The sequence below is a fragment of the Manis pentadactyla genome, chromosome 7, assembly GCF_030020395.1.
Source record: "Manis pentadactyla isolate mManPen7 chromosome 7, mManPen7.hap1, whole genome shotgun sequence".
NCBI classification, from domain to species: domain Eukaryota; kingdom Metazoa; phylum Chordata; class Mammalia; order Pholidota; family Manidae; genus Manis; species Manis pentadactyla.
Genome location: NC_080025.1, coordinates 51,116,230 through 51,141,091, shown reverse-complemented (window position 1 = coordinate 51,141,091; position 24,862 = coordinate 51,116,230). Strand labels below are relative to the sequence as shown.

Sequence of the window (24,862 nt, the reverse complement as noted above, 5' to 3'; positions counted from 1 at the left end):
ATAAGTGAGAAAATAACGGTCTCAAAGGTCAAACGGTTCCAGGGAGGTCATCCCAAGGGTCAGGGCAGAGATGGGACTGCCACTCAGAATTCCAGTGGCCCCGGGAGGCTTTCACGGGTGGACCACACAGTCCTCCATGCCCCCCACTCAGTCTGATCTCCTGAGTGTTTTTATGGTGACAATTTCTGCAGGTGCAATTCAGTCAGTAACTTTAAAAAGAATATGACCCTTGAGGCTCAATTGTCAGACGACGGCTTTGAAGTGTGTGGTTCTTAGTCTACATTTTACATGCAATATTTTCAAATAATTAGAGTAATGAAATTAACTAGCAACTCCATATGGGGAAAATAAGATAAAAATCTCCATTCATTCATTTTATGTTTTATGTTCACACAAAACTAATTTCTGCCTCATATCTGAGACCCCTATCACAGCTTAAACTCAATTTTCTCTTAGGTAAGGATATACAAAGCAACTTTAGCAGCAGGATCAAAATTAGATGGAAAACATTTAAAATGAAAACTTAGGATCATGGTATTAATATGAGAATGGAGTCTTCACCACATCTTACCATTCCCCCCATTTCTGGGGATGCATCAATTCTCTGCAGGTTACATGCGCTTTCCTTATATCTAAATCTCATGATATTAAAAAGAAAGTCCTTCATGTTCATGCTGCCAATGTATAGAATTTGTTTCCAAATAGCAGCAAACGTGATTGCAACGTATTCTTCTGATAAAGGAAACTTCTGCATGCTTTCAGAGATCAAATTTTGAAGCATATGAAAACATCTTAAATTCAAGTAGGTGGTTAATCACTCCATAAAAAAGTGAATTTTTGACATCATGCTTGAAAGATACAAACAGATGAGTACAGCAACTTAAATGCCATCCATTTGAAGCTGGGGGACTGATGATATAAACACATCTCACGTTCTATGCCATTCGGCCCCACTGTCAGGAGGCAACATCCCCCACCATGTAACTAACTGCCAAGGCCCTCTCCGCAGAATCACTCTGCAGGGCATGGAGCTGGGAATAAAACTGTTAAAAAAATAATGTGGCTTTTTAAAGACCTTTGGAAGGAATATTATACATGCTGTTTCTGAAACAGAGTAGGTTGGACCATTGAAAAGAAGGCTAAGGCACCACAGTGCTAACAGGTAACCTGAATATGGAGATTAGACTTACCATTCCTTCCATCCCAGCACTGAAGTTCACAAGCAAAACCAGCCACTCAGTGGGGGTGACCCACACTGAGGGGCACATTTTTCACACTCACTCCTTTTGCTGTTTTGAAAAGGCCTCTTGAAAGACACATAGTGTCATTCAGAGAGGGGTGTGCAGGTTTCAGGGGAACCGAGGGGAACCTGAGCTGCACGCTAAGCATATTTCAGAGCCAGAGTAGAGCTGCCTTCTAGAACTAGGATAAGAGGGAAGTGGATCTCAGGAAGGTTTGGAAGCCTCTATCATCTGGGTGAGAAGCCAGGCCAGAAGGCAGAATTTGAGTGCTTTTACATAATCAAAAAAGCTAAATCAAACCAAAAGAGAAGCAGAGCACCTTGAGAACCAATATTTTATGACTCTCAGAAATAAATACACATGCCAGATTCATGTCTTTTGTAATATATAACTCACAACAGCAAAAAGAATGTCTGCTTACCTTAGTACTGAAGGGGAAATGTGGATTTTTCCAGTTGTTTTGAGATGTTAGAATATGTACTTTCAGATGTCAAGGGAAGAAAGGACTTGCATCTTGGCAAATCAGTACCAAATTCAGTTTTAATCAAAGGTACTTTAAATTAATTTTTTACTTTTATCTCCTTTTTACTCTCCTGTCCCCTTCTATTTTAACTGATACACAAGAGGGGAAAGTACAGCCAAAACCTTGTTAAGAAAAATATACATCTATCTTCTTAGCTTCTGGGCACAGAACTAAATTTATGACAAATTTAATACTAGCTTGAGAGTAACTAAGCCCAGTTATAATTATCTTGCTGGGAAGAGAAATCAATTAAACATCCTAGTGATAAAGACCACACAGCACACCTAGAGTAAATGCACAACTGGAGAAGGACAGGGGATCAAAATAAAGGAGAAGAGAAGGGAAAGGCAGTATTTAGTCCACTGTTTGGACAGTAATGGGACAAGGTAATCTTTCCAAGGGAACACAGAGCGCATTACACTGGAAATGAGACTACCTAGTGGGCGAAGTCAGCCGAGTCCCTAATTCTCCTCTTCAACTTCATGATTTGCTAATGTGAAACACATGTCTCCCTTTTGCACCAAGTTCAAATGACGCTGGAATTCCAACCGTGCAGCTCAGCGACTGACCCAGAACAAGGGAAAACTTGTCAGGATTTAAGAGCTTTCAGCAAAGCCCTTCAATTGCGGCCAGCACCCTATTCCACGGAAGGATATCAATTATAGATAGTGACTTGCTTTAGCAGGCGGTCGGGACTGTCAGACACTAGATAGACAACCATGAAGAATCATGAATCTTTCTATTAACTGTAAGAGGGGGAAAAAGAATGGGTCACGGCTATAAATAAGGCACAGCATCAGAATGGTATAACACCCTGCCTCTTGGTGGTATGTAGCATAAAGATTCAACTAATTCACACAATGTCCTCTCTCCAAGGAAAGTCATGGGAGTAGAAACAGTTACTCCTCCCCTTGGTCCTTAAAAAAGTGGGTTTTGCAACTGGTATTTTTCCATCTGCCACCACATCAATGAGAAGGACTTGAAGAAGCTATTCCTTCAATCAACAAAAAAATTAAGTGCCTGTACTATGCCAGGCGACTGGCAATGCTATCAAGCTTACTTCCATGAGTCAGGAGGTACTTGTATGTCATGCAAAGCAAAATCAGTTTAAATGCACAGATTTGGAATTTCCACACTTCAGATAACATAAAAAGGTGGAAAATAAGTGAAGGAAGCTGGCATTATTATGTTATTGTAAATTATAAGTTTCATTTCAATTTACTTGCTCACATAATATATCTCACACTAAAATTAGTATCATAAAGGCAATATATTGGATTTTCTTCTAATCCTGACATGGATTTCTTCTTGCTGATTTGGAATAAAACAGTTCCACTGTGTATGTACTCATTCTTTGTTTTATGACAAAAGACAACATGGTGGTCATTTAGTTGACAGTTGAAACAGGTTTGCCATAAAACTACTCAAATCTCTCTATTAAAACATCACTACCTAAAACCTTTTGCCACTGAGATGACATATAAGTACGTTTAATAGTCACTGTCCATCATGAGCTACCATGTGAAGCAGGCAGTGAAAAGGTTAAAGTTATTATCAAGACTCAAAAAACGTTACCTGGAACCTGGCCTCTAATGAGGAGCATGATGCCTTTTAAGTGTAGACTCAGGGTAAGCTCCTCCCTCATTCCTCATTTGATGATATCCACAGTATCCTTGGAAATGACAATGACTCATCCACAGAGAAAGCACCGAGACACCGCAGAGCAGGGGCACTGCCAGCTTCTTGTTCATGGCAGCGGTTTTTATACAAACAATTCTCACTTCTGTTGGCCACTCATTACACCACTAACAGTATCGCTGGCATACTCTGCTCTTTGGGAATATTTCCCTACATTAAAAGAAAATGCCCCAACATTTTTAATTTTTCCTCTTTAGTATTACAATCTCTGTGGTTTCCATTAAAATAGTCAGCAAGAATTAAGGACCCTTAAGTCAGGCTTGCCTTAAAAAAAAATAACACTTGCATCACATTAAGGAGAAAGAATCAAATTAAGTTCATGGAAAAATCTGCAAATATACCTTAATTAAAAACATTTGACTTTCCAGTTTCTTGCTGTGCTGAGAAATCGATAATTCTTCCTATACAATTACAAGGAGGCACAATTAAAAAAGAAATAGAGGGGGAGAAACCCTGCTGATATCATGTTAGATCCTCAGAATGTTCTGTAAAAAAACAAGATCTTAAAACCTGGCAAGTCACATATTTAACACTGTCATGCAACTGCCATGTGTGGGATTTGTTACACAGGATAGGCCAAGTTGAGGAGATACACTTCAAAAGCCCATGCCGCCTCTGAAACATGTGGGATGTGTGAGGAATTTTATAGTTTCAGGATTTAAATGGAGGAGGGTTATCAAGAAATATGGATCATCTAAAAATAAAAAAGTTACTATAAAAGAAAAGCCAATGGAGTGTGTGTATGTGTGTGTGTGGTGTGCTGGTGGTGGGGAGTAGGCAGAGAATCACAGCAAGAACTGCTCTGTCAGATTTTCCGTCATATTAAAAGCTTATGAAACTGTGACACTTAGCAAACCATTCTGGATGCCTTAATGGAGTCTGTGCTTCCACACAGGAGTGTGTGAGCCTACATCTCTTTATTCTTGATTATCTAAAGGCCCTTCCATCTCAGTTGCTCCTGGTCTCATTTGCCGGGAAGCCCCACTGGCCTGAGAGGAAGCCCAGGAGAAGGAAATGGGGCTAATCAGGGATGTCATGGGGCAGTCAGGGAGTGCATCTGAACTAACATGCAGGCAAGCAAGGGAAAGGCTTCTGCACTCAGGGTAGTTCTCAGTCTGACCGTGCTATACTTTTCAAACATGAACATTATCAAATACATTTTAAAATACCTACCACTTTTTCCATAAAACTATTAGCCCAGCCAATGGCATACTCCGGGCATCTACCTACCTACTCAGAGTACTAACTGCTTCATAAGATGATGGGGGATTCCTCAGATGCTGAAGGTTTAGGAGAGGAAGGCAGAAGGAACAAAAGGAATCCCCCACCTCTCTGATTTTTTCTATTGTGACTGGGTCTTGGAAAGCAGAATCAAACTTGGTTAAAAGGTTAATCATAATTCATGTCCAGCTTACTATGACTCAATAACCATCAAAGACGCTAACTCAAAATAGTGTTTTCTGGCTTACAGGATCAGAGTCATTACACTCTCTATTGAAGACTTTATTGAATTTTACACTAAGCTTTAGCTGACTGAACAGGTCAAGCACCATGGCTCAGAATTTTCTTTATTCTCAGAAAGTCATAAAGCCCTCTTCAGTTCGCAACGCTGCTAGCTAAGAAACCTGACTCAGCACAGGGTCAGCAAGGCTGACCCCGCAGAAAAGGTCACATAGCTGTAAAGTCCTGTGCCAGAGTCCCCTTCACTTACGTGCACCAGCTGCTCCTGGGTGTCAAACTCCCGCGTGCAGCCCTCCCAGTGGCAGTTTGTCTCATAGATGACGTCAGGCTCCTGTTTGCTTTCCTCTTTGTCCCCTTCCTCCTTCACCAGGGTAGTTCCTTCAGGCTGTTCCTGAAAGGCAGGGGGTTGAGGACGAGTGGAGAGAGGGGAAAAAAATCAGACACAATGGGAGCAGAGAGAAGAAGAGGAGGGAAAAATCTGATGCAGATATGTCTTCTTCCTGATGCAATTTTTCAATTAAAAACTAAATAGAGCCCTGCTCTGTCAACTGTGTTTTGTGAATTGATGACGTCAAGTATATGGAATCATCTGTGGGCATATTTTCGGATTTACCAAATACATCTTCAGAGAGTGTTAACTTGGGAATAAAGAAAACAGTCCAAAACTTTGCTGTTCAGAATACAAGAGTGAAAAAAACTAAAATGTCATCCTGTAAGAGAAGCAATTAACCTGGGTTATGTAATCTTTACCCAAAAGACTGGTCTTTCTCTTTTGGTTAGATTCTTGTCAGTATATTAATTTGTTTATTCTCCTATTTTTCAACCCAGGGAAATAGTTTTCAAGTAATTTTAATTCAGTTTTCCCTGACCTTGGAGGCTGTCAGAGGCACTTTTATAGGGACAAAGTCTTGCTTCAACTTCTGATCTCCAAGGATATGATTACTGTCCAAGAACCACAACACCTAAAACTTGGCAGCACTATATTTTCTTCTAAAGCAGCTTCACAGAAATGAAAATGCAAAGACTTCCCAGGATTCTGAGAGGTGATTAGGTATATAGATTTGGGATCTAATCTGGAACAATACAGCAAAAACTGTATATAAGCATTTAGATGTAACCAGCAAGGTTGTTGGTGGGCAAAATGCAAGAGGAAGGACGGATTTCAGAACCCATGGCACCTGTTCATTCCATCCTCAAAGTGCTTGGCAAAAAGGATATTTGGCTAAATAAAATAGGCTGAGTTTGGGCTAAAGCAGCCTGGACATATAGCAAGGTCCAGATTCAGTGGACGTCCAAACTCTTGCCCAACCCCTATTTCTGACAACTAATATTCATTGACCCCTTTCCCACGTCAGGCACAAGGACCCTAGGAGATGGTATTATGGATGTAATCTATACATTTTAAAACTAAAGCTCAGAGAATCTAAGCAACATAAAGCAGAGACCAGACTAAAAATCTTACACTTGTACTTTCAGAACTTTGGCTGAAGGCCAAGAATCGAAGTAGGCCAAGGTTAGGTTAGTTGTACCCTGATCCCTCATGGTTCTCCAGGCTCTCCTGGCAAGTAAGAAGTAGCAAAATAAAAACAAATAAGACATGATTGGCATAGGGGATATCATTAGCTCTGTGCAGCTCAGGCTTTGAGCAGAAGTTTGTAATTTCAACCCAGGGCCAGGGCTAAGGCCTGAAGCCTGCTCACATTGGTGGTCAGTAACAAAGTCATCCAACCACTTACTCTGAACAACAGTTTATTACCCCCAGGGCCTTCTGCCGGTTTTTGTGTTTGCTTCAGAGCTAGTGAAACAAATGGAGTCAGACTCTCTAACTGGCCTTTGGTCAAATGGGTGGGTATGGCCAAGGCCAGGCGAAGACAGTAGACAAGAAAATGCTGTGAAAGACCCCCAGCCTGATGGGGGCAGCCAGCTGGCATGCAAAATCCTGGTGGCGCACCTGCTGTCCACGCGGCCCCGGGCTGGGGAGGTCCTCGTCGGGTTTGATTTTGGACCGCTTGTTGTGCACCAGGTCTCCAGTGCTGCTGACGGCGGACTCACTCGTGGGCTTGTTCTGTTGGTCACATTTGCAGGGACAGAGACAAGAAGTAGATTCTGATCAATGAGCAGGCCCACAGTGAAAACATGCAACTCGCGACAAGCAGGCTCATGTGGCGCTAGAGCAATGAGTCTGATGGCACCGCAGTGCCACCGTAGCAGCATTTTGAGAATGTGTCCAAAGGCCAAAAAGGCCTCTGTGAGGCAGCTCCTTATCCTGAACTCATGAGTAGCAACTCCCTGTGGTGTTTAAAAAAAGAACAGAGCTGGGGGGCTGGGCTTTGAGGAGCTCCAACAGTGTTGTCCAAAGACAAAGGTGCGGGGTACATAGGAAACCAACACAAACTGTGTGCAAAGTTCTTTGATTAGAGCATCCAGATTCTTCTTTAAGCAGTATCAGTGTAGAGACAAGAAAAGAAGGCACAGCACACTTTTATTCTTTCTCTGAAATGTCATGCAATCCTGAGCCCCAGGTAACAGTGGCCGTATGAGAATCACACCTTTTTGCACAATGTGTTTCTGTTGGATGGGGCTACAGACAGCACCAGGTCAGAGGGAAGCTTACCAAGCAGCAACCTTTCCCGCCAAGCATAAAGTGACTCTGGTGCACGACACTATTGTTAATTAGGAGCACACACATAACACACTCCCCAGTACTGAAGACCGTAGCCCTGTGTGAGGAAGACAGGCTGCCTTAGGGAAGCCTGAGAATGCCAAGGTGCCATGTCCCCTGGGAGCTGAAGGGGTGGCCTGGCTCTCTCCTCTGTGCTTACCCAGACAGACCAGCCCAGCCCAGGCAGCAGTCTCTCTTACCTGTGAGGACTCCGAAGGGCCGGAGCTGACCTGCACAGGGTTCAAAACCGTAGGGATCCCAGGAATAGGTCGCTGCGTTGGAAAGGTTGGGGCAGGGTGGATAAGCGGAGGACTGTGTCCAAAGGCAGAACCTAAACTCTGTTGCCGGCTTAAGTGATGCATGTGGAGAGACATGGGTGCAGAAGGGTAGGTGAAGCTCAGGGCAGGGCTGCACATGGGAAAGAAAGGGGAGAAGACCATCACTCTCGTGGAATGCAAAGCCTGTCTTCAGCACACCACATCTGCACCTTCGCACCTGGTCTTACCATCCCAAACTACGTCAGGGCCATCTGTTAAATGAGAAAATAAAAACGGTCATTGATGAACATCTTGCAAACTTGCAAAAGAAAGGGAACTATTCCCAACCAGACACTGCGTGCAGGCACATGTGCACACAGACCAGAAATCAGATTCAGCAAAACGGAACAAAAGGCATTGGCTCAATAATAGCTATTTATTGCAATAACAAACTTCATATAAAACAGAGAATGGGTGACTACATGTGCTACCATACTTTTAGTGGCTCTCAGTCCCATATGTTCCTGTACATGGAGCAATTCTTTTAATCTCAGCTCACACTGTGAGCTTTCATATGTCTCCAGATCTTATTACAAGAGGAAAGAAAATCAATTGGTTAAATGTGTTTTGAACACCATGCTTGTCATATCACTCATTTGTTTGTAAAGATGGAAAGCTTGGTTCATCCAGAATGCCACCTAAAGAATTTCCATCAGTGCCGTCTGGTTACAGAAGCTGATGGATTAACCTCTCTCGGCTGAAATCGGTGATCAATGGGCTTCAATGGAGGAATATTCCAATGGGAGAGCACAGCTCCCTCTGCCAGCTAAATGGCATTAAATGTCTATTAAAGTCCATTACACATGCTAATACCTGTCACCAGTTCATTTTGCCATAGTACTTCCCAGGCTTCAGTAAGTTCTGAGGAAGCCGCACGATTACCTAAAGATTTCTTGACTGACAGGCAGCGCCAAATCATTTTTCGTGCCAGCACAGTTTAGGAATCAAATCCTCTTAAAAGAATGAAGTGCACTTGAGGAATTTGCCACTGGCTTAAAAATGCATGAAAAATTCTAATTGCATTTGTGAAAATTTCTTCTTTAAAAAATAATCAGTGAAATACACACACACACACACACACACACACACACACTGAGTTCCTTCATCCTGCTGTGTAATACCCAGAAAGAATCGGGGTTTCATGTCAAAGATAGAATTCATGTAAATTTCCAATCCAGTGGGTTAATTACTATTGCTATTAAGCACATTAACTGAGAATATAATAATTATAGTAACAAAATTCAAACCATTTCAACAACTTTAAGTAATAATTCCGAAGATATACATGGTCCATTAATGTGACTCTGCATTTTGCCTATTTGACTACAATCCATAAAAGGCGGCTTCAATGGGATTACGTTACTATTATTCCTACAGAGAGCCTTTCATGACAATAGCTTGCCCATTTAAGACTGAATATCATTAAGAATACCCTAGGAGAGCTCCACCAGGCTTGGAGGAACCCTCCTTTCATTCTGTATTATATTTCTTTAATAAAGGGAAGCAGAAGGCTGGTGAAAACAGTCATTGTTCACAGTAAGTTAGGGAGAAATCAGTAATAATATTCCGTTTCTGCAGTGGTATAGTTTCTGCCAGTGCCTCCGAAAGCAACCATGAATGATTACGGCACGACTTAGCTAAGGTAGCTGCGCGGATGATTGATAGGGCATTAATCAAAAGATGCATATCTGCCTCAGAATTTGTTCACAAGCTTTCTTCTAATAGCTGATTTCATGTTCACTGAGCTCTATGCCAGTTTGTCCAATTTATTTTTCAGTGTACAAGCCATTCATCAAAAAACACAATGATTTAACACACACGCCCCCAACCCCCAAACCTTTTGGTGAATGAGTATTACTAAGTGGAACTACCTTAGTCTATTCATTAAACACAAAAAAAACCAAAAAGAAACCAAAGGAGCCCACTACCCCTACATTTACAATGTGACACAGACTTTGCCAAACCTCTATGCACCCTTCCAGAGTTTTCTGTGCCCACAGGATCAGGCAGGCGTGGGAGGGGTGTCCACAGCCATTTATATTTCTAATTCTGGGAGGCCTGATATCTGGGAGCTGAAAAAGTCAGGACCTAATTAAGAATCAAGGCCATTAGAGAAAACATTTCACTAGGCAGAAAAGTGCCCTCAGTGGCATGTATGAGCAATTGACAAATGGGAATAGCTGGCAGTATAGGTACAGTTTTACTTTTAAGAAGATGTAGGAGAGAAGACAAAAAGGAGGCACAGCTAAGGTGCCTGACTGTCTCAGAAACATCCTTCCTGACTTCAGCAGACACAGGAAGGAGCTGTGGATGCTTTCAGTGTGTTTGGGTAATGTCTCCTCTCAGAGCTGCTTTTTTTCTGGTATAACTAGAGAATGAATATTCTCTTAAAATCCATGTCAACCTTTAGATTCCAAGGGATATGAGAATGTACAGAATGGATGAGTAATCCTCAGCCATCGCTGCCTGATCATAAGGAGGCAGCAAGAGAAACACTCTCCCCTCCAGGCCAAACTGGCCCGTGGCACAGACAGGCCTTGTCTCAGCCCGGAGTAGCTGGTAGGGCTGTTGGCTCCGTGAGGTGCTGCAGGAAGGCTGCAGTTCGCTCCAGATCACAAAGCCTATTTAGAGTCTGATGACAGAAGTAGAAGCTCTTGGCTGTCACACGGTGCATGGATTTGGGAGCCAAAGCTCCTCTTGCTCTCAAAACAGCCTGCAGAGCTGTTGACAAAGTTTTGTAAGGAAGAAGCAGAGGATGGGTGATGCCAGGGCACTGCACGCAGATGGCAAGCATAGCGGAAAGACTCCCTTCTCTCACATGCAGAAGAGCCTCCAGAAGACTCCTGCCACTGGGGAGCTGGGATCCGAGCTACCACCTCCTGTTCTCTGACTCCAAGGGGAGGTGAACCGTCATCCTGAGAAGCTCTGCCTGGTGGCACAGCCTGAGTCACTCTGCGTACAGGTGCTTGCTGAGTCCTTCCCCAGCTCAGTGTGGCTGCCTCCTTTTTGTCACTCAGGTCTCAGCTTAAATGTCACCTCTTCAGACATTGAGACCTATGCCTGCATCAAAGTGAGGCCCCTCTGCAGCTCCCCATCCAATCATTCTCTATTGTTTGACAATTTTACCCTCGCTGCAGTAGCCAGCACTCTGAAATCATGTTCTCGCTTTAGAAGTAAGGTCCAGGTGGGCTGGGCCCTGGTCTGTTTTGCTCCCCCAGCCCTCTGGTGCTGGGCACTGCCTTGCACCCAGCAGGCCCTCAGTACAGAGTCAGTGATGCCCTTCCTCTGAGCAACACTTTCCCGCTGCCACTGCAACAAATTAGCACAAACTTAGTGGCTTAAAACACATGCTTATTCTCCTGTAATTCTGAAGCACAGAAGTCTCCAGTGGGTTGGAAGGCTGTGTTCTTTTGGCATCTCTAGGTGCCCTGCCTCTGGCAACTTCCAGGCCGTCTGTCTCTTTGGCTGGTGGCTCCATTCTACTCTGAGACTAACTGTGGCCCCTGCCCCTCTCGTGCAAGGACACCTGTGATTACATTCGGGCCACCTGAATAATACCGGATAGCTTCCTCATCTCTAACCCCTACCTTAATCACAGCTACAAAATTCCTTGTGCTGCGTAAGGTCACATGTTCACAGCTCCTGGGATTAAGGCATAGGCATCTTTGGGGGCCAATATTCTGCCTACTGCTCTCAAAACAGTCATTTCAAAGAAAAACAGATTTTCCTCTAGAAATTGCAATTTGACAACATGTCTGTAAACAGTACAAATAAAGCTGGTGTCTAAATTCACATTTTGCTATAGAACTTAAGCAGCTTTGCTGACTACAGAGGTCAGAATTAAATAAATAAATAAATAGATTCCTTTAGAAGCACTAAAAATAATCTTCCTAAATTGTTCAGGTATTCATTCTATAATCTCCTAGAAATGTACAGGATTGATATTGTTGAAAACTTTTATAAATCTGTCCTGTCTCTTTTAAACAAGAACACAGTCTAGCCCAGAACTTGGTCTATCTGAGCTTCACTACCCTAAATTTTTCTGCTCACCCTATTCTTTCTTGTGGATCACTTGAAAAGCGATATATTTTACATCCTGATTTCTGAATTCTCTTCACTCGATGCTTAAATATAATTTGGAAAAGCTATTTTTATAGCTTTCAGATCTTTTCTAAAGGACTACATGAAAGATGGGTAATTAAAACAAAAAAACATTTATAAGAATGTGACTTATACCTGTTAATGTATATTCAGTCAGTAAGATTGATAGAATCAAGTGTCAAATGGCCCAGACCTTCCCAAGCAGTGCACAGACAAGGTCACAGGCCTCTTGAGATAATCCAAAAATAAGTGTTATGGGCACAAAGAAAAAAAGTGCCAAGTTCATAAAAGTCTGAGGAATATGGGTTCAACAGGCTGGGGTGTCACGCTGCTATTAAACATGAATGTGAGTTCCACCCCACATGTAGTTTGCTGTGGATTTGGAGGAGCTTCCAGAGACCAGTGTTCCCTGCAAAACACTTTGAGAAATACTCTTTTAGGACAACAGTTATAAAGCTAGAATACATTAAGTTAAATGGTAATTTGCCCTTTATTTTCTCAAGAGCAGAAAAGGAGGAAAAACTTGAGGAAAACATGACTTTGATTTTCTTTGAAGATCCTTGGTTGTAACATGTATGGAGTCCTCACCTACCACATTTATGGTTTCTGAGCAGATTTAAAGGTACTGAATTTTTTGTTTTAAGAAATACCCTAAGGGGCACTCTTCTATATGTGGTAACTCAGAGGCAGAATTCCGAGCACATGTAAATAAGGATAAATACTGATGGCCAGGTCCACCTTTATATTCAGTTCTCAGCTGAATTAAAAGTGATCAACAAACCACTGTCTTGCTGGGAACCAGTTCTTCTTTTTCCGAAATATTTAAAATTAAAATTCCCAAAGTCTGAACTTTGAGAAAATTTTGATGTATTTATACTCTATCAAAAATTAGAGGCAAAGTTTTGTCAATACTCTGTTGCTAAGTATAGTCAAATTTTGCAACCTGTGCCTCGTTTCTTGTTTTGTAGTAAATAGTACAGTAACACCTTTCTTATCTGAAAATTTCCTCTGGGATCTCAGCAATTACCCCCAATTTGGTTAAAATTTGGCATATAAGAAGAAAGGAAGGACATGAAACAATTAAAATAAATGTCATAAAATCCATACACTACATCATTCATTAATTTGGCAAGTTGTAACTGAGTACTTACTATACATCCCACTTATATTTAAAAAGGATAAAATATTTTCAGTAACTGGCAAATTATATTATGACAATCCATACATAATGCTTGAAAATTCATCATTTTTGACTTTCACAAAAACATTCTTTGTTCACACCAAGGAAGTGATGTGGGTCAACATTTGTACAGAATCCCTGTGATCAATCCATAAATTGGATTTATATTTATTTCTGGAATGATATATACATGAGGACAGTAGAAGCTCACATTGTGGAGAATCATTCATTAAACATTTATTCAACCCTACTGTACATAAAGGTATTTCAAAGTCACTAATATTTAAGTCAAATGGGTAAGATCCACTTAAATGTGCATCTGAGACATGCCCACAGTGTGCTTCCCAAACACTTCAGGAATTCTGGGCACTGTGAGGGTGAGGGGTGTGGGTAAGCTGGGAACCTTAACAGTAACACATTAAATAACACAGCACAGTTTGACCTGCTGTAGTCCTCTACACTGGAAGGATAAATAAAGATGACTACCGTGCTGAAGAGATCTGTTTTTAAGTAAACATGAGAAAAATGGAGGAACTATATAAGATGGTAAAAGAGTGGCTCTCCCAGCCACTGCTCACTTAAAGATAAAAGTTTCTACTTTACCATTGAACGACTTCATCCACGTGGCACTTGAACCCTTCTCTAAAATGGTTTTCCATAAAGTTGCCCCGGAATATCTACTTCCACTGAAGTGCAGTGCTCGGCTTCCTCTCTGATACGCACCATACACACGGGGAAGGGAGGGGGAAGCTGGGGGCAGCTGAGCAGGACTCCGCACATCTTATTTATATTTGCTTCTGTGGAAAGGCTCATGGGTTCCCAGGTTCACCTCTGGAATCCCACAAGGACCTGAAGTGTCCTGCAGAGCTGGGCAGGCCTGTGATTGATTAGAAAACTGAACCACTGCCAAGCCTCGGCGTGGGTGGTACTGGGGAGGCTGAATCAAAGGCACCATCTCCTGTCCGTGTGGAGAGTAAAGAATATGCAGCACCTTAGGATTCTCAGGACACCTTTTTTTTTTTAATGTAAAATCAATTCTAACTACTTATTGACACATTTTTTTCCAACTGCCCTGGTCTTTAAATTTTGGTGAGATGTGAGTTTTAGAAAACATCCTTAAGAGAAACTCACAGATACTTTTACGATGTATTACTTTAGGTCCAGGTACTGGGACTGAGAAACCATGCTGCAAACAGCCCATTTTTCTACATGAATCCAATGATGCTCTTTGCTTTTTGGTATTCCATCTCTCCTGACCCTTCTGCTCATGAAACCAATATGGGAGGTAAAGTCAGGCAAGAGGCAACATGAGGGCACCACAACCAGAGAACCCGGCTCAAGGAGAGAGACAGGGAGAGGGTGAAGGAGGCATTCTAATCAAAACCAACTTTGTGACTACTTTGTGGCTCTTGCACTAATGAGGTCATCCACTTTCTGGTGTGACAGCTGTGGAATTTATTGCACAGCAGCTGTCATTCAAGGTAAGAACAATTCTTTTTGCAAAGAATAGGCCAAGAGCTGTTATTATTTGTCTGTGTGTAAGTAGGACACACATGGGGAGGCATGCTTCTATTTGAAATGAAAAATATAAAACTTCCACTCCCATCCACACAGGCTTCCAGGACAAGATTATTAGAAAACCTGGCAGCCTCAGAAGAACAAACAGGCACACAAATGAAGAGCTCACAAAACAGGTATCAACCCAACCTTTACATTGAGGCATAGTACTCTCTGAGTAATTCTTGGGACAAAAACACACTAGGCTTTATATGATGAATGTGTTCTAAAGGCTTTAAAAGCTACTTGCCATTAAACATCCAGACAAGATTTCTGTGAACGTGAATGGCAGTGCCACATGCTCCAATGAGATTTGGCTCAAAGTGCCCAAATCATGGAGCTGCTCGGCCATGTAGACATGATTGAAAAAAAGCATAACCAATTTTTTAAAAACATGATCAGATATTACTCCCCTTTTATACTCTATTAGTCCACATTCACATTCTAATATTCTACAGTATATGTTTCCTATCAATCCTTTTAGCCGTGCCTTCCACTGGAGGGTTTCTAAGACAGAACGAAGTACAGTGCAGGGAACAGGAATTCAGAGTCAGGTCCCCAGGCTCTGCCACACAGGCAGTTGAGTGCCTCTGTATCAGGCCACTAACCTTGCTGAGCATCAGCTCCTAGTCCCTGAAACAATGCAGCCTCACCCAGTCCCCAAAGGCTTCCTCTTATTCTTGACTCACTGGGTCATGATGCTGTGCACAACCCTGCCCTGCCTCCCATCTTGTGCTCTGGCTCAGAGCCCCGTGTTTACTGCCTTCTGGTGTCCTGGGCTGCTGACAGTCCAACAGCCTGACCCTGACCATCCCCGGCCTTGTCTGCACCATCATTTCCTCATGTCTGCTTGGAGGCTTTTCCCTTTGGTGAGTTCTGTGAGGGCAGGGCTTATGTCTCTCATTCAGTTCTCATTCCACCTCCATGACTAGCACTTGGCTGAATGCACCGCTAAGAACTTGGGGAATGAATGAGGAACTGATTAGATAAAGTACTGTATAAAACCAATGACCACATGTGGGAATAAAGGAAAACTACCTTTTTTCATTACTATTCAGTACTTTGACTGATACGGGGAGAAGTTCATTTCATAACTTTTAGAAACTCTGATCAGAGAGTTTGAGGACACCGGTCATGTGGCCCATATTCATCTATTCCTCAGTGTTTACCACTTAACTCATGTTTGCGTTGTTTCTCCAACATAAACAAGGAGTTGACTCCTGGCCACAGCCCACAGCCAAGGTGCTGTAGAGGCCAAGCTGGCTCCTATCCGGCCTGAGCAGCGTGGTGCCCAGCAGACCTCTCCCTACTCCAGGGCCTGCTGTCGGAGATTGAGCAGGAACCAACAACATGCTCTCCAGTCAGCTGGCACAGCTCATCAGAGCGGGCAGCAGAAAGCCCGCTCTGGCTGGTGAACCCAGGGAGCTCGGCATCGGTGCTCATTTTCCTTGGTGTTTGGCTTGCCATGCCAGACCTGAAGGTAAGCACACAAACCATCTTCACTTTGGCCATTAAACTCAAAGTGAGTTAAAAATGAGCGGGTGACGCATTTCTTCATTCCATTTACCCTCGTCAGCAGATTTTGGGAAGACGAGGATCATTTGAAATGCCTTCTCTTCCAAGGGTAGTTCAATTTCTAGGGGAAGTGTTAGGAGAATTAAAACATCTCCACAATAATGCCATTAATTGGCATTTATAGCATTAGCCTTAACCATACAGAGTGTGGGGAGGGCTACAGGCTGTATTTGATAAATGTAAATCATCTGACCTCAAAAACCTAAAAATAGAAATACCATTTGACCCCGGAATTCCACTCCTAGGAATTTACCCAGAGAATACAAGTTCTCAGATTCAAAAAGACATATGCATCCCTGTTTATTGCAGCTCTATTTACAATAGCCAAGATACAGAAGTAACCTAAGTGTCCATCAGTAGATGAATGCATAAAGAAGAGGTGGTACATATACACAATGGAATACTATTCAGCCTTAAGAAAGAAGCAAATCCTACCATTTGCAACAACACGGATGGAGCTGGAGGGTATTATGCTCAGTGAAATAAGCCAGGCAGAGAAAAACAAGTGCCAAATGATTTCCCTCATTTGTAGAGTATAACAATGAAGCAAAATGAAGGAACAAAATAGCAGCCGACTCACAGACTCCAAGAAGGGACTAGAGATTACCAAAGGGGAGGGGTGTGGGAGGAAGGGGTGGGGAGGGAGGGAGAAGGGGATGAAGGGGCATTATGTTTAGAACACATGGTGTGGGGGGGATCATGGGGAAGACAGTGTAGCTCAGAGAAGGCAAATAGGGACTCTGTGGCATTTTACTATACTGATGGGCAGTGACTGCAATGGAGTATGGGGGTGGGACTTGAAAGAATGGGTGAATGTAGTAACCACATTGTTTTTCATGTGAAACCTTCATAAGAGTGTATATCAATAATACCTTAATAAAAAAAGTGAGTCATCTGGTCTTAAAAGGAAGTCTTCAGGATGAGGGAGAAATTGAAACTTTTTGAGACAGTTGAGTATTTTGTAACATCCTTTCCCAATGCATGGAGTTAACTTTTTAAATTACCATTTTAGTTATGATATAAAAAGACTTGTGACATACATTTGAAAAATATGTTTGAAAACTTAGACTGAATTTAGTGCTATGTTTTGATATGCCAATAGGTTTTTGTGAACAAATATTTGCTTTATATAGTATTTTTAAGGCAGTCTGACTAAGTAAGTGTATAAACACAAAAACCAAACACAAACTGAAGATAGACATTTGCTTTTTTATCCCTAATTTTTGTATCCACCCCTCTGTATCCATCTCCATATATCTATCAACCTATGGACATACATTATTCCTATAGACTGTAGCATTCTAAAAACCAGAATTATTTACCTACTATGTAGAAAACTCCTTTAATGAAGGAGGTGACTGGAATTCTAATTATTCATTAAGAACTCGATTTATTCACCCACAAAGTATTCACTGAGTGGTGTCAAGGTGACAAGGTGCAGATGTTGTGGGGTGAAGTACAGCTGTGAACAAGACACACACAGCCCTCAAGCCTCCAGAACTTGCATTCTAGTGGAGGGAAACAAATAGCAAACTACTAGATAAGCCAGTAAGTACAGGAATTTCAAAGAGCAGTAAATGCCATATAATAATATATAATACCTCATATAATAATACATCAGTCTCTTGTAGGGATATATTTGGGGTGGGACACAAAAGTGAAAGAGATCACAATGGCATTTTTTAGAAAACCGAATGTGCACCCTTCAGCTGAATAACATCTTTAGACAGTTTACCCCCATCATTACTCCATGGACTGCCCAAACCAGAAGCCGATTAGGTATTAGAAAACAGCGTGAAAGTCACTTGCATTTGGGGTAAGTTAAAAAGCATGGGCCTGGCATGCTGGCACTGTACCATCAGCCATACAACCTTTGCTTTTCTAACTTGCTTTTGCAAAGACCTCCTGTGCTGATGAGTCAAACAAGAACAATACTACACTTTCCAAAATCTCTGTGAGATGGAAAGACCGAGTGCACCTCACATCTACTGTGTTGCTTCAAACACTGCAGAGATTACGTGCATCCCAAATCCCTATTCCTCCTTGCGTCCTTCACTCTGGAGAAAGTTGGTGAACCCTTTGAGATTTCTTTTGGCTTCTTCCTTGCCCTGTCATCCACTGATCCTACCACTTATGGTTATTCCTCAAGTCAGGTTTTTTGGTTTTGCCTTTTATTTTATTGATATATAGCTGATCTATATTATATTGGTTCCAGGTGTACAATGTAGTGATTTGACAATTTTATACATTACAAAATGGTCAACACAATAAGTGTAGCCATTGTCAACACAGAGATATGACAATATTATTGACTATCCCCTATGCTGTACTTTCATCCCTGTGGTTAATTTATTTTATAATTAGAAGTTTATACCTCTTTAATACCCTTTACTTATTTTGCCCATAACCCTCCCTCCCTCCCCTAGGGCAAGCACCAGTATGTTGTGTTTATGGATCTATTTCTATTTTGTTTGTTTTGTTTTTTAGATTCTATATATAAGCAGAATCATATGGTATTTGTCTTTCTCTGCTTGGCCTATTTCACGTAGCATAATACTCTCTAGGTCCATCTATGGTGTTGCAAATGGCAAGATTTCTTTTTTTATGGCTGAGTAATATTCCATTGTGTGTATGTACCACATCTTCTTTTTCCATTCATTTGTCAATGGACACTTAGGTTGCTTCTGTATCTTGGCTACTATAAATAATGCTGTGATAAACACAGGGGTGCAAGTATTTTTTTGAACTAGTGACTTTGTTTTCTTCAGGTAGATTCTCAGAAGTGGAATTACTGGGTTGTATGGTATTTCTATTTTTAGTCTTTTGAGAAACCACAGAAGGAAAACTTAGAACAGGGCAAGCAAAGCGACATGTCTTCTGCTAAAGGACTGACAAGTGGCACTGATGATATTATTCTAAGTCTTGTATCATATGGCAAGCTGAGCTCATCCTGGGTTATCTGTATCACCTCCCATGCATTAAAAGCTACACCTTATCCTCACACAGTGGAGGTGCGTTGAAGAAAGAGAGGTCAGGCTGCCAGAAAGAGGTCAGGCGAGGAAGGCCCTGAGCACAGAAGGCCTCGGTCACTTGCCTAGCCCAGGGTCTCTGGACCCGAGTGCTCTTCCACAGGAACTTGGCCTTCTGGCTCTATTGACAATAACAGGGTCTGTGGAGTTCCTTGAAAAGGGGAAAATGATCATCCCAAGTCAGGACACTGACAGTCTGGAGCACTGATACTAGATTACCTGGAAAAAGGCAAGGAGAGCAGGTCAGCCATGAAAAGTAAAGACAGCACTGGGATCATCCATGCACCACATTCTACTCTAAGTCCTTTAGATGCTGTAAGAAGTCAAGATCGCTGGGCAGAGAGTAAGAGGGAAAAAAACTTATGGAAAAGCAAGAGAAATGGATACTCACAAAGTGATTCTGTGTGATTACCATTTTTGTGAGTATCTTTGCATACCACATTTCCACTGCCATGATGCCATGACTTCTAGTCAACCCACATAATAATTACATAATTTCAGCACACTGAGATATGGTCACTGGCAGTCTACGACCCAGGAATATCTGCTAGGAGTGCAGGCACAGCCAGGCTACGGTTCTGAGACCAGCACCTTTCCTCAGCATGGTATGGGGATGATCACGGGGTGGCACGGCCAGGCCACGGCAGCTCATCTCCTGGATGGACCGACCACCCAGGGTCAGTTCTCCTGGGACTGCCCACGGGCAGAGGTCATCATTAGGCCTGCCAGATCCACACCAGCTTTAATAAAATGTGTTCCTTCACGATGAGGGTATTGTGTCTATAGTTTACAAATGTGAAGACTGGACTTCAGAAAGCCCACAGGCAAATGAGGTTTGCATGCTTGGTGGCAAAGCTAGAATTGGCTACAGATGTGTCCGACTCCACAGAGTCTACATTTGTGACTAAGGTGGTTAATCCTGAAAACACCCTGAGACCCTTCTCTATGAACTGACTACTCTCATGTAAGCAGAGCTATTTGCTTTTTTGCTCTGTATTTTCACACTTTATTAGCCATATTAAAAGCATGAAGAAAAGCAGCAGGAAATGACATCATATCAAAATGGGACTTACCAATATTTAAACACTAACTTGCCTGCCAAAGAGCACTGCTGATAATCAACAAGCAGAGCATTAAAACTATACCTGAGAACATTATGGAAAAAACAAGGGCACTCAACATTTCTAGTAAATATAGTGTGTTATTACTGACAACCCTTTTTTTTCCTGGGCTGTTGGGGTTTCCCTAAAAGAGACATCTGTCATGGAAGACCCATCAATTAACAACTAAAGCTTTTGTTCATGTATAGAAACACACCAATCAATAAATCCTCATTTGCTCAAAACAAGGCTAGTGAAAACAGCCTTTAATATGTACTTTAATATATGATATGTATTAAAGCAAGGAATCATCCATGGTTTGGAATACTAAAGTTCCAAAAGATTGCTAGTTACTTAATTCTTAAATTATGGGTGAAAAACTGAGGGGAAATGAGAACAGAAGTCTATAAGCAGGGTTGCATAGTTAATTAGAATTTTGCCTAATTCTATGTCTAAAATAACTATTTGTTAATTAGCATAGTTCAAAACAAGAAGTGATTAGCTCATAAGAGCAATGTAAACATACCTAAACTTCATAAGATGGTTTAATTATTCCCTACATCAGCCCAAGTTTGGTCCTTAGTAGGGAGAAATATTTTCTACTAAGCATGTTCACAGAAGTCTGCGTTTTTACCTTCACACACAGGTACAGACATAACACACTTCACCAAAGGCTGTGCCCAAACGTTCTCATTGTACAGAGAAGGAGAATGGCTAAAGTAGAGATCTTTCAAATTAAACAAAAAATATTTAATAGAAAATAAAGGAACTCTGATAGCTATGTTCCAATTTCAAGGCATTTATTTCCCATTAGACTAAACACGCGGCTGTCATTCTGCTTTCCCCCTAGTAGCAGTTGGGAGAGGGAAACTCCAGGCGAGCCTTCTGATTTCTGCTCCTGTTCCTGTATCACCAGGTATGAAGTCAGGTTTTCCTTTAGCGAACTATAATTAGTAAGCAGAGCTTGGATTGAAAGATTTGCCATATTCACTGTCTTTATGAAGTGGATTTCATTATAACCAGTAGTCATAAATGTCTACACACATGCTACTGACTGCAGTCTGCAAAAACAATTATTTGGGGCCCATTAATTGGCTCTGGAATTCACCGTAGTAATACTTAGCCTGCACGCCAGGTGCCGCCCAGTTCCATGCTGCAGTATTCTTCCTCAGAGGTAGCCAGTCCTGCAAATCCAGGTGCAGTCAAGGGCTGATGTTTTACTAAAGAAGCACGTAATGGATTCAGGAAAATACATACCTGATTGCACTGGCAGATAAGTGACCATAGGAGCCACTTGCTGAAGAGCTGCTGCGGGAATTATTGAGAATGGTGACCAAGGAGTTGGGAGACGTCCTTATCATGGTCTGAAGGTCAAAGCTATGATCAGACAGTGGTGATATGGACAGCGTACGTTTTCGGCTCGGCCTCGCTGACAGCCTGGGGCTGGGGAATCTGGTGCCTGTTATATAAACAAAACAGAACTGGATTACCTGCGGCTGTACTGGAACCAGTTATTTATTGATACTCGCCTGTGTGGACAAAGTGAAGAAGAAGCTGGCAACTTCCGGTAACAAGTACTGCTCCACCCACTTGTGATCTACTGGCTACAATTGAGAAAATTAGGGCGAAATTTATCTTCCCAGGCCTTACCTCAGGGGAGCTCTGTTTATTAATGTGCAGGCAAAATGATAAATTGCTAAACAAAAGGGAAGGACTTTTATGTGTTATCCCTCTCATTTCTAGTGATTTATGAATCTGACGGCGGCTTAGATATTCCCATCATTAATTCACCACAAACGACAAAGACAGTGGTTCCCACGGTTACACAGCACACCACCCCTCCCACTCCAAATGCACCATTTTAAGGCAATGAGGCCAAGGGAAAGATGAATTAAAGTATCCAAAAATCAAAAATTCAGCTATTTATGCCCTCATTTCCCATTTTCTGTAGTTCTCTGATCCATGAAGTTATTAAAGCTTTAATGAAACAAATGTTCTCTATCAGTGGCAATTTTGCCCCTATTAGACATGTGACAACATCTGGAGACATTATAGTTATAACAACTTATGGGGTGCTCTTCACACCCAGTGGGTAGAGACTGGGATGGTGCTGGACACCCTGCCGTGCATGGTGCAGCTGCCCATGATTAAGAATTATCTAGCCCCAGTAATACCAAGATTGAGGAACCTTGCCCTCAATTTCCCATAACCCAACAGCTTAAGTCCCAAGAAACAAAACCTTGGGATGTGATTTTGTTTATGGTTTTCCAAGGAGGGGAAAGAACCCCACTGTAAGTATAATGAGATTCAGTGAGTCTGTTTTAATTCTCTAGACTTTCTTCTCTAGTAAGAACTAACAGAGAATAAAGCATTTATTATTTATTATTAGAATTTTTAGCCTTCTAATCTGGAGTTAGTAACTCACACTTAAGTGTTGCCAAATTGATACAGTGGTTTTTACTTGGAAAGTTAAAAGTTAAATGCCCATTACCTTCAATTTGGTAGATATTAGAGATGTGAATTTCAGGACATAGCTCTGAATGTGGCCCAGAGACCCACTCCTACCTTTTCTTAGGTCATATTTACTTTACAGAGTCATCAAACGATAGTCCAGTGAAAGAATGAGAACCTAATCCCACTATGTCAGAGGCAAATCAAACAGGATTAATTTTAAGTAATAATGGAGGGTTTCCATTTCATACCATGCGTGCACCCACACATGGGAACATGGACATTTTGAGATACCCAGAAAACTAGAGTAGAAGGTGAGCTTTCTTTACAGAACAAAGTCTAGGCACTCGGTCTGGAAAATAGGTTGGGAATATTTTCTTCATCAAAGATGGGCCCTGACACAAGGTAACAACCCAACATGCTCTGAGACAACTTAATGAAATGCAATAGATGGATATGAAAGACTCTCTCTATAAAATTATAGAAATAAATACACATATTTCATAGTTAGTAAAAAGTAAATAACAAACTGGAACTCAGTGTTAGTACCATCCATGTATAAAACTAGAGAACCAATTTCAGTGACCAATGTGGTACCTACTGAAAGTTTTCTTTTGGGCACATTTAAAATTGAGTGTCTTCATTAAGAATAATTTCATGATTAGCCTGATTTAGGGAATATCAGCCCCAAAGCAGCAACTCCAACTATGCACACATCTTCTAGGATGTTGATGGACATCTTACTTTTATCATGGCATCTGCCTAACAAATAAATATTGCACACCTACTCACTATGAGATGCTCATTTCATCATTGAAGTTTCTTAGTGAAGAAATACATTCCACTTCCAAGCAATTTCAAGGACAAAACAGGCCATTGCCCATACCTCATAATCCTCCACCATAACCCTGCTTGGTGATCCCAAGGACATTCTGGATGGAGCCAATCCCCGGAACACCTCCAATTTTTACAATCACTAACTAGACAAGGAGGCCATCTGATGCAATAAAGCCCTGGAGGCCTTAGATCCCCCTCACATCTTCCAAAGACAACCCAGGAGCCCCATTTCTTCCCTTCCATGGACCCTGCAGGTTACATATGGCCTGGCTACTCCAGCCCCTCTCTGTTTTCCTCTCCAAGACAGGCTCTTATTTAAGTCAGTTTCCACCAATTCAAATAGCGTGGCTCTTAGGAGCCCTCAACTCTAGGATGTGCCTTGCAGGACTCCTTGCTCTCCTGTCTTTTGAGAGCACTCTAATCCTGAAAGGCAGAATTACAGCCCTAAAACAGACTTGTTTATTCTGCCGTGCCACACATTGGGTCTCTATCCTGCAGCTGGCTGAAACCCAGATGTGCCTATTGTTGGCGCACTTAGAAGTCAAGTGCTCATGTGAAACCAGTTTATTGTGGCTTCTGCTGGTGGAAGAGTCCTGAAGATCTGTAACAATGGGTCAGAGCGACCACCTGGACCCCGTGCAGCAGGGTCATTGCAGGTGTGCATCCAATGTGGGAATTTACAACCGTGTTGCTTCTCCACTGGAAAAGTATCCTACGGCTTAAAGTCTGGGTACTCTTCCTATGTTCTGTTATACTAGATGTTATTTCAATTATTTCGGAGGGAAGGAAGACAGTGCTTAAAGCACTTTCCAACCCTTTAATAACTTTAACCTCTTCCCTGCCCCCTAATAAGCAACCAAAGAAAGAGAAAGGCAGCACTTGGGGACGGGAAATTGGGATCCTCTGCTGAAGGGACCTGCTGGAATGCACAGTGAACATTTCCAAAGCAACTGAAAAGAGTGGCCCAGTGCTTCACTGAACCTGCAACTTTATTCTTGCATGTAAACCTGAACATTCTTATTGTTCCAGCACAGATACCTCCAATCTGGCTTTCTGTTAATTGTTGTGTTTCTCTATTCGAATACAAAATTCTGACAGAGAAAGGAGGTTTCCTTTTATGTGATGAATGA

General features: G+C 41.9%; 1 protein-coding gene across 3 annotated transcripts in view; it reads right to left on the bottom strand.

The window, feature by feature from the left end:
* Positions 1 to 24,862, bottom strand: part of GLI3 (GLI family zinc finger 3) — a 280,224-nt gene that overhangs the window by 64,165 nt on the left and 191,197 nt on the right. For all 3 annotated transcript variants that reach the window (XM_036918904.2, XM_036918905.2, XM_036918906.2), the window contains 4 exons: positions 21,702 to 21,903; positions 7,786 to 7,993; positions 6,875 to 6,988; positions 5,174 to 5,314 (listed from right to left, as the gene is read on the bottom strand). In XM_036918904.2, the coding sequence (XP_036774799.2) occupies positions 5,174 to 5,314; positions 6,875 to 6,988; positions 7,786 to 7,993; positions 21,702 to 21,903 (665 nt within the window). The remainder of the gene's footprint in view (positions 1 to 5,173; positions 5,315 to 6,874; positions 6,989 to 7,785; positions 7,994 to 21,701; positions 21,904 to 24,862) is intronic.